Here is an 11,552-nt window from a genome sequence, read left to right as displayed (position 1 = left end):
TACCAGCTGGACGAATCCGTTTTTAAAGACTTCAAAACATAAATTCGGGACTCCTACCATCTGTCCTGCTCCTACAAGCGATCTCTACCCTCACTACACAAAAAGATTTCCCTGCCATCTCTTTTTGAACAATCAACATTGTCTCACTTTTGTTATCATTTTTCCAACATCTTGCAGCAGCCTTGTACAAACATTACCACACAGACATTAGTTTCCTCCACATCACTGTGCCGTGATGACATTATCACTGTGGCTTCGAGATGTGGCAGGGAGATAACCAGACAAGTTGATGGCCACTTGAAAGATGCCAGACACACCATCACTGCGACAGTGAAAATCTCATCACTTTTCTCATGTAAACAAACTGATGTAAGCCTTAAGTAAGATTGCACACTGCCTAAAACAGAAACTAAATTATTTAAGGATGAAGCTCTTTCCCTTTCATACCAATTCTACTGCTGACATGTTTTGTTATCTTAACCGTGATTTAGTGTGCCAGTGTAGACAAGGAATTATTTGGCTGCATCCAAACATTCCCAAACAATATTACAGGCCAAGCACAGATACTGTAACTTCACTTTACCTGATACTGATAAAGGCCCTCAGCCTTTTCATGCCACTACAAATGATTATACACAAGTCAAATAAACAGACTAATTAACACAGCCACTGCACCAATACAACAACACCTGAATCAGAGAGTAAAAAGAGAAAACTTCTGTATTTCTGGAGTTAGCAGATAAGATGACCTTAAACTAGCTTAACCAAGACAAATCTGAGTTAACAAAGCTGTACTGTGTCCTGTGTGAGAGGACTCAGGTCGAGGACACAGTGTTAGAACACAAAATATGTTTATTTCCACAAGTTTCACTCAACACAAAATAATTTGGCAAGGTATTATACTGGATTACCATACCAGGTAGAACAATTTCCACCAGAATGAATATATCAGAATTATTTGTACAGAAATGCATTTCTGGAAAGATGTTCAACAAGAGATTAAACAGATTTTAGATTAACTGCTCTCTATATTAGGCACACATTCAATATAAGAGATGGAAAACTGATATAGCTGTTAAGAACTCTGCTCTTATTTTTTGTTTTAATAGCTTCTTGGATGAAACCAAAACTTCCTAGTAAAATACACTGGAGATATTGGCTAAAGGATAACCTTAATATGGAAAAAAAAATCCTGCAAGACTACAGCTCAAAACAGATTTGTCAGGAAATGGTTAAGCGACACAAGAAATACAGGTCTTCAGCTATCTTCTGTATTTTTTTCCTCTTTGATTTCTTCTTATTGTTGTTTTTGTTTCTTTTCACGCAGGACTAAAATGGAAAAAACTGTATCTTAAATTGAGGGTTTTTTGTTATTTGTAAGAAAGAAATGTTAGAACTGTGGACTTTTTCATGTTTATGTATTAATGTATAGATATATGCACATATTCTAATTTGTGCAGTATTATATGAATAAACATTAATGAAAAAAGTAAGGTTGATTTTTTTTGTTTGTTTTTTAAGAGTCATTATCATAAAACTGCGTTACTTTCACATCTAAGCCAGTAGTGACTCACCAGCCAGTGATAGAAGACTGCTGCTAGCCGAAGTTTACCATCAATAGCAAGCTTATTTTGGCAGTAGAAAACAAGAAACCCTGGTGCATTCAAAATGAGAGATTGTTTACACAGTCAAAAAAAACAATGAAAAAAGTCACCTTGAAGTTTCAGTTTGTCATAAACTGCTTGAGGAATTTTCCGTACTTCACAAAAATGATGTTCAAAAAAATATTTGTATTTTTTCCTCAGTAATCATTATGTTTATGTATGCCTGTAAAAATAAACATTTTCAATTAAATGAATTTCTTGCAAAAAAGAGTCTTAACTTATATGGAATAATCTCAAACCATAGATGTCAGTGTCACCGAGTCTCTATGCATTACAGCCACACTGAACTTAGGGAAAGTCTCTTCATGCTCACACACTGCCACCCTCAGAGCTGGAAATTTGACAGTACAAGTGCAAAGCTTGTCAAGTCAGCTATATTTGTACAAATGTGCCCTTTGTTGAACAGAAAGTTCAATATATGAGACTTCAGAGGTTGTTCAGAGTTTTTACTCTCATCATTTTCCACCAGTTTCTACCTATTACCAACTTTACCTATTCCTTAAAGTCATTACCGAGGAAGATAAAAGCAGCAAATAATGATCATAATGACTGAAGGATCACGTTCTGCTGTTATGACAGTGCTGGCACCCTGTTACTGCGGTATGGTAGCCTCATATGCCCAGCTGAGAGACTGCTGTGTCGCCTCTCACTAACGAAAACTCTGACTCATCACTCTGCTCAGCTTGACTCGTAAATATTACAAAGCGCAAGCCAACATCTAAAAGCACCAAAGTAATACTAAAATACAGGACATTTCTACAACCGCATGAACAAGAGGGTTTGACACAAAATGGCAAAACAAGTTTTTCAGATGACTTAATGTAGAAGATGGAGCGCAGAGTACTGAAGAGTACGGATTCAACCTCAAAACCTGCGCTATCAGAGACTTTTTTATGGATACAATCAATCAGTTTCACATTAAACAAACTCATCATATAACCTCATATTGCAAGTGACTCCAGAGTGAGCAATAACACAGTCATTGTGAAGCAGATCTACTGACACATAATTTCCAGGACATTAAAGACAAGCTGTTGCAATGTAGGATTCTTTTCATTTTAACTGCTATATACACTGTACTTTTTGCCATGGTGTGAACCTTTAAGTGTAATCAAATAAAAAAAAGTTGTCCAAAGAGTGAAGAGGAACAGTGACTAAGGTTGCCAAAGAAAAGTTCAAAACACAGCCCTCTGGCCATTGATTTTCCGATTTGAGGGCTCTACCTGCTCAACCAGAGCTAACATAGATTAATAATTACCAGAGCCTATCTATTGCAGAATTGTGAATCAGAAATGCACAAATTAACTGTTTTGTTTTCCTGCAGTGTAAAATTGTTGCTACACGTCAGTGCACTCTTTACACTGGAAATAATGATCTTGCTCACTACAATGATGAACTGTGGCAAGAGAGAAGTGTTGGGGTGAGTTCAGTACTTATATTGTTCAGAGACAACAGCATTTATCCTGTCAGCATTCTGTAAACCGGCAGCCTCCAACAATGCATGTCAACAGTAACAAACTTACCCTGGGAGATATTAAGCGAGTTAAGTGAATAAATGTCAAAGATTTACATGATGAATCTACTCAAGAGTGTTTCCAAAATTACATTTATAATTATGTTTTATCCAGTATCAAAGCAGCTGTGTATAAAGGCTTTTATGAATGGCCTACTTTTCTTGTGCACATGCATGGTAATAACACAAACCTGCTGCTTGTCCTTCTTGAGTATTTTCATCTTCTATCCCTTCACAGCATCTGTTAACAGAAAAGATCATAAATCAAATTACTTCCAAAAAAGCACACATTAAAAAAAAGGAAATTTCTGATATCTGTAAGGGAAAAAAAGTAGAGCTACAATATAAAAAGAAAATAAAGATTTTTCAAAGAAAACAGTGCATATTGGATTTAATCTTACATAATTGTAATCAAAGTAGAAAGCACTGAAATCTCCCAAAGAACTACACATGTATGTGTATTTAACTCTTATACAACTGTATATAAAGGTACAGTAAGTAGTGAGCACACCTTTATAAGAAGAAAATCTGAGACAAATGTTTTCTTGCAGCATCCTTCCAAGTTAATTACACTTGAGTCAGCCACTGAACTACTGCCTCACTAAAGGACACTTGCTTCAGTACAACAGTAAATAGAATAAGTTCTTTAACTGACTCTTCCCTTACAGTTTAAGTTGAAAGAAAAGAAAAAAAAATGTTACACCTAAAAACTATATGGACTGTATGAATTTCATGTATCGACTGCTTCGGTATTGTTTGATAACTTTAAAGTGCAGTTTTATCTGAGACTAAGTCAATATTGTCTCAGTTTAAGCAGAAATTTTTACAGGTCACTAAAGAAGCTCCATAAACTTCATGTTATACTCCACCCACACTCTCTCTCACACACACACACACACACACACACACACACACACACAGTAAGAGAAGCCCAAACAAGACAAAGGTTTGTTCTGTACATTAAAACAGTGTGCAAAGCAGGGGATGAAAATGTTTCACTGTACCTGTCTTGGTGATGACAAAACCTAATTATTTTACTAAAAGGTCAAGTAAGTTTGACAACATTTCTGTACCGTGTTGTACTTACAAGATGTTAAAGACAGAAGTGTTTAATAATTCAATAGATCACCCACAAAGTATAAAATCTTGATTATTTTCTCATGATTTTCTCGTGTATTTTTATTCTTTTAACATACATGGCAGAGCACAGAGGCAAGTGTTTTAAATCTGCCTTATGTTCATTAATTGTATGGTACAATACAATATTATTATATTTAGACAGAATAGAGTTCCGTTTGTGATTCACATTTGAAATGGCACATTTTGAATGACCTTTATTGACTGCACTCCCATAACCAGGAGTGTCAAGATAGCATATATGGCTATATGATGCATTATATGTCTGCTGTAATATTATATGACTGTGAATCACATTTTCAACAACACAGGGGAAAAAAAGATGATAGAAACGCTGCAGAACAGAAGTTGGAGAGTAACATTGTGTGCTCCCAGCTTTCACTGAGACTCAGAGCCTGCACTGACAAAGTGCAGAAATGATAGTATGAAGTCATTTCAGAATAACTTGAACAGATCATTTTCAGGCCACTGTGCACTACTTCTGTCTCCGTTCCTACAAACCTGTGCAGCAGCATTGCCACGAGGGTTTGTGTATAGCAAAGAAGTGGAGGTGGACAGGACCAAAGATAATACAACTTATTCAACTTCTTGCCTTTGAAAAAGCATCACTGCAACTCATTCAAAATCCCCACGAGTACACCTGCATATCTTTGGAGTAGTTTTATTTTGCTGAAAATCTGCAGTTTGTCCGTGTAGCATGTTAAACAGAAGCCTCTGTCCACTTCATTAAACACACTTGATTCTAAGGAAATACTGTGCTGGGACTGCAACATTTTATTAACAAATGGCTAACATGCTGACTGGTATCTTAATTATGAGGGCACCAAAATAATTAAAGTTCAAATAACATCATAGACAGTAAAGGTTCGTAACCGGATACAGCTGAGATATTGACTTTGCACATTAAGTCACAACAAACACAAGGATATCCATGATCACCAGTCATGATGTGTGACACAGCAAACAGGCTACCTAAAAGCTTTAATATCCAGCTGTTCTAACATTACATGAATGGACAATGTCAACATTACCAGATCATTTTGGTATCCAATTCTCTATCTGGATGTTTCTATATCGTCATCCTTTCAACATCTATTTTCCTCATAAGTACAAGCTTGTTTGCGGCAAACCAATTCTGAGTGACTCACTCTTGAGTCTGCCTGAGCCAATGTGCTCTTTGCAATTGCACGAACGTAAGACCCTTTTCATCATCACAGAAAGCATTAATTCATCAGTACGCACTGAAGATTGCTGTACTGCACTCAACATGTGACAAACTGAAACTTTAAAAACTGCACCTTTACCATATACCATACATATACATATGTATACATATACATATACATATGTATACATATACATATGTATACATATACATATGTATACATATACATATGTATACATATACATATGTATACATATACATATGTATACATATACATATACATATACATATGTATACATATACATATGTATACATACACATACATACACATACATACATACACATACATACACATACATACATACATACATACATACACATACATACATACATACATACATACATACATATATATAGCAGATTATTACAGTCATCTGTAGTCCACTTTAAAGCTGTCCTCATTTTAAAAGGACAGATTACACATACATAATAATATATGTATATCATGAGGCAGAATTTTAAATAATCCAAGTTTCAATTTTCTTTTTCATTGTTTTGATGTTTCATACCATCCATACCACTATTGCTTATGCTAGAACATCAAACCAACTGCAGCATCATAACCACCAATGGGGGGGGGGGGACTTGCTGCATGCAACAGATAGGAAGAATAACTACAATCGAGTTAACAGTAATGACAATTTAGATTTATTTAACATCTAAAGACACAAATGTTTATCTGCAGGCCTGAACGAGCTGTACACCTTAAAGCCAACCAGGACACAGTGGCTTAAAATTTGTATTCTACGCAGAACCATTAGATGTCAAAAGCAAGAGGCAATAAAAGCAAGAGGCAATAAAAAAGGATCAACTAAACGCATACGTAAACTAAAAGAAGTTCAATTTTTTCCTTTTTAAATCCCTCAGGGTTCAGGAAATCAGACTGAACATCTACTGATTATATACCTCATTTTAACAGGTGCAAACTCTGCAAACAACAGTTGTGGGGCAACTATGAATCTGTCAGTCTTCCAATACAAATCCACAACTACATTATACAGCCCACAGTGAAATCACTAAATTATAATTAGTCAATTTGATGTCCCCGGTTGTATGACAAATCGGTCAGACAAGCTCTTCCCTTACTACCTTAAAGCCAAAAATGTTAAGTTATTATAAAAATTAGTGAACAGAATTACCCAATAAACTAAAAGGTTTAGTGTTACGGTTATACTAGAGATTGAATATGACTTAAGGCTTCACCACTATGCTAATATAGCACAAAAAAATGAAATAAATATGAAAAAAAAAATGAGCCAGCTGATTAGGCAGAATTGGACTCAAATTATTGTCGGATACATGTTTTGTTTTGGGAGGTTTTCACACTCTGTTGAGATTTACATTCTCCAAGTTACATGGATATTTTTCCAAGCACTCGTAGACTAATACAACCTGGATGGTCTGCACCCTGCTGAAAGCCATAGTTTTAAATAGATAATTTTGGGACTCAAAAAAGTCTCAAAAGGCTTCAACAGCACAAACTGTAAAGGGATCCAGTTTAATGATTCAAAGTAGTGAAATGAGGCCTAACAGACACAGGCCCCAGGTACCTGTGTCTGGACACCTATCAATCAAAGCAGTTGTGCCCCTAATAGTAATAGTAATAATAATAATAATAGTAATAATAATAATAATAATAGTAATAATAATAATAATAATAATAGGAAGAGGAGGAGGAGGAGGAAGAATGCAATATGCAAACACAGTAGTAAAACCTGGTTTAAATGGAAACTGCCAATCCTCTACATCAACATAACCATAAAACTAAACAGGAGCACAGTACACTTGGGTGTCCAACTCAAAAAAGGTGTACACAGCACCAGTGCAATAGAAATGACTCAAAGAAAAGAAAAAGATTACCTTGTGCCTCATGTTACAGTATACAGTTCCTTCCATTCAAGTCTTTCAGTGGAAGACAAGAGTATGCCGATTTCTCTACGATATCTCCCAAACACATTTTCTCCACATACCTGAATCAGTTTCTTTTGTTTTTTTAAAGAAAAGAAAGAATGATGACCAAGAAGGACAGAAAACAAACAACTGATGTAGTGATTTACAACAGCTGAGTTATGAGGAATATTGCTGATTTTAAATTAATAGCATTTTAATCCAGGTAAGATGTTTGTTCCTAGATTTCTTTTCTGGCGACGGACCAGATTAACAGGAGAGAGAAAAAAAGGTCAGTTAAAGACTGAAGGTGCCAATAGATGTTTGGACTAACTTAAAAGATAATCAGTGCAGTAAATGCCTTTTTCCCCAGCTACTCAATTATGATTTCATTCTTTTAACATATTTAACCTATTGCCTTTTGCTGGAAAGAAAAAAGCAGATTTAGTACAGGTGATATCAATTGCCTGGAACCAGCTCCACTGTGCTTTTCAGAAAGAGCAGGTGCTCCTCATATTTTGAACACAGTGTACATGACATTCAGCAAAATCCACCTTTTGCTGCTTAACACTCTGATGATAAAATGGCATCTGTGGTGCACTACTCTGCAGCAGCAGAAACAGTCAGGTACTCCCACCACCTGCCTCACTGTACCATTAAGGATAACTGCAGTATCTGCAGAAGAAGTTCAGACTCCCCACTGTTTTAAAAGTGGGGAGCCTGAGCTCCCCCACTTTCATAATCCTTAAAACAACAAACCATATTTTCTGCTAATTAGATGGTTTAATTGCAAGTGAAGAAGAGAGTCTGTGATTATTGAGGCACTTAATTTTTGCAGTGCACCTGTCATAAAGATCAGTACAGCATATAATGCAAAGTAAAAGAAATATTAGTTTTGGATGCCCCTTACAGATATGCTACATGTAGCTATTAATAAAGAATGCTATGGTGTTTTTAAATGCCCATCGCACATTGAAAGACTGGACATCCAAGGATCCAAATATCTGGATATGTTTGACAAAGAGGCCTGAAACCTCAAGGTTTCTCATTTATTATAAGCAGTTTTGCTTGAAAAATGACAACCAATTACTTTTTTGACAGCTGTACAGCTGTCACATTACCAACAATGCTGATGGACTGAAATACAGAAGAAACACATCAATAATTGTGACTTAAGCATCCCAATAATCCTTAGAGTGCCCCAAAGCACTTGCCTGAGACACTAACACTGGAGTAAGCAGACAGTGAAACCTGAAATGTAGGGCTTGTGTGATGCGTTATGTCTGTCACGTGGGAAGACGGGTCACAAGGGGGCATGGACTGAGTGAACACAGAGGGAAAGTGAAGCAGTATGAAAACAGGAAAATACAGCATACCTCATGACTTCCTCTCTCATTGCTATAAATGACAATATTTGCATATATAAGCAGTTTACATAAAATAATAAAAATATAAACTAGCACTCAAATTCATTGTATATTAGCAGTTAACTTAAAAGACCAATGTCAAGAGTTTAATTTTCCTCCACTTTAGCAGCTCGATGATCCAGGTGAGATTACATTATCTCCTGCACACAGTCCATAGTATAGATATGACTTAAGTGTGTCGACAGCACACGTCTCTGCCACATGGGACTCAGTTATTTTTGGTGTGAAAGATCCTTTCTGTAAATACAAGTACTGCATTATACTGATAAAACTGCAGGTGTGTTGGCCTAAATCTAGTTTAATCTCGACTTGATGCAAAGTCAGGGTTTTTCTTAAATTTAATACACAAAAGCTGAAGCCACTCAGTGTGTAAGCTGTTGTGTTTTTTAGATTCATCACTGACTAGTTTTCTTTTTTCTTTCATTTTTTACTCAAATTTACTGACATATTTAGGCTGACGCATAATAACTGTGGATCCTGCTGAAACATTTCAAATTGTTCCCTAACAAATGTTGGAATTCCTGATAGATTTCAACGTGCTCCTTCTGTGCCCAGTGCTGTGTAACGCTCCTAATTTTATAATTGCCTACGCAGTCTCCACAACTCTTTAGGAGAAAAGAAAGAAAAAAGGTTAAAAAGAAAAACAATTTAAAAGGCAATAAAGGCCATTGAAATACTGATTTACACAGGAATTATTCTGAGATCTGTTTTTTGTGGGGTGTGGTGGGTAATTTGCTGTAGAATTTTTACTTTGTAAACTGCAGACATGGCAGAGTTGCAAAAGACAAATGACCACAAATGACCTCTGCAATTATTACAACTTACCAGAGGTCCCCAGGTCATCCTAGTTCCATGATATTAGTGTTAATGATTATGACTTAAAAAGGGGGGGGATGTAGAATGTATACCCATTTGTCTCACCAATGGACAAATACCTTCAACTATCACAATGGTAAATTAATATGCATCTAACACCTTTAAGTGCTGATATGAACCTTATGCAAATGTGTCTGCTGGGCAATGTAGTCCCAGATTTTATGAAGGGAAATTAGACTCCAGAAGGTTGCAGCATTGGGCCTGCTATAACCATATTTAAGTCAAATAGCATAAAGCAAACTATTTTTTTATTAACTAAAGTATTATTTTAAAAACCACATGTAGTTTAATGTCATTGCTTTTTCCAAAGCATTTGAAAATAAGGATTATGAACAAGTATGAACAAGAATTGTCAGTGTGCTTATATGTGGAGAAAATGCAAATACTGAATCATTGATGACGTTTCAACCATTTCAAGATAGCAAATCCTTTAGTGAGCTAAACAGCTCCAGTAACACTTAATTTGGATGAGAGTCAGTTTTATAACACTGTCACTCCATGGAGTAAAAATCACAACTTCAGTAAAAAGACAAAGATGATGTCATGATAGATGCACTGGCACGACATCCAATTTTAACAAAAACGTTTTACCTTCTGACAGATTCAATACATTTAAAGTTAAGCTACGCAGCCATTGTACATATCCAGATCTTAGTGCATGTGACAGAACAGAAACAACTTCCTCAACATTACAAATAACTAACAAATGAATGTATGTGCATACTTAGATAATCATAGATGACAGAAAAGTGCATGAAAATGGGAAACAGCAATGTAAAGAAGGTGTAAATTTCTTGTTATAGTTGAAAGGCTGCCCAAAAAAAGAAATAAAAATGAAACAAGTCTAAATGGAAGTCAAAAAGACATCCTGTGGAGGCTTTTCCTTTTTTAAAACTTCTGTGTTACATTCCTTTATCCCTGCACACCTGTCACCCATGAATATTGATGCAAGAGCATGCCGTTTCCAAATATCAAACAACCCTCTACCGCTCACTTATTTTGCAGCCTTATGTGACAGAACTCATATGCAAACACAAACACAAACAAGCGCACATGCGTGCACCACAGGGTATGTGAACAACAAAGACTGCATTTGAAATGTAAAAAACACAGAAAACACTTGCATGCAAAAATGTCTCGACTCAGACAGAGCTGTATTGTTACAATATCGTCATAATATGCCACTCACTATATATGGTCTGTTGACTAAAAATATAAAATCAGGACAAGTTGAAACACCCTCGGAATTTAATAGTCCAGGCTTGTGTATCAACAGTTTTTTCCTTTTTACAGCTGGCAGTAACAACTTAGGAAGTATGTTATAGTTTGTGCATACTGGTAGGGCTTTGCTTTTAAACTTTCAAATATTATGATCTGTATCAAGTGTGCATTATATAAGGACATAATTTATTTATACGTTAATTATCCACATAATAGACACAATGACATAATCGTTACAGCCTTTAAATGTGTCACACTGTATTTTTGATCAAAACATTGAAAGTCAAGTTGGAAGACCAGTAAGACAATAGACTCACATTTAATAGAAGACATAAGGGTTGCAGGGATCACAGACACGTTCAATTAACGAGCAGGAGCATTATGTATTTTCTTCTATTTGATCTCAAAAAGCTCCTAAAACAGTCAGTGATCACTGTTGACCTCCCTCGGCTTTTATTACTGCTAATCATTTATTTAAGCTCAGTTTTTAAAACCTTAGGATGTAACTACAGCCCATCTCATGCAGCAGTATATGAATGACTAACCTCGTATTGTGGATGGATTATCTCAGTTGTTCTCCTGGCTGAAGTTTGGTCCTTTTA

General features: G+C 35.8%; 1 protein-coding gene across 1 annotated transcript in view; it reads right to left on the bottom strand.

Annotated features, from left to right (window-relative positions):
* chd6 (chromodomain helicase DNA binding protein 6) overlaps positions 1-11,552 on the bottom strand; it is a 96,882-nt gene that overhangs the window by 69,172 nt on the left and 16,158 nt on the right. The window contains exon 2 of the mRNA XM_013915025.1: positions 3,369-3,418. Coding sequence (XP_013770479.1) covers positions 3,369-3,398 — 30 coding nt within the window. The 5' untranslated portion in view covers positions 3,399-3,418. The remainder of the gene's footprint in view (positions 1-3,368; positions 3,419-11,552) is intronic.

Source organism: Pundamilia nyererei, unplaced genomic scaffold, assembly GCF_000239375.1.
Source record: "Pundamilia nyererei isolate P.nyererei 1_Seehausen unplaced genomic scaffold, PunNye1.0 scaffold00246, whole genome shotgun sequence".
In the NCBI taxonomy this organism is placed as follows: Eukaryota; Metazoa; Chordata; class Actinopteri; order Cichliformes; family Cichlidae; genus Pundamilia; species Pundamilia nyererei.
Note: the sequence above shows the minus strand (reverse complement) of the source record. Positions and strands in the feature narration are given on the sequence as shown.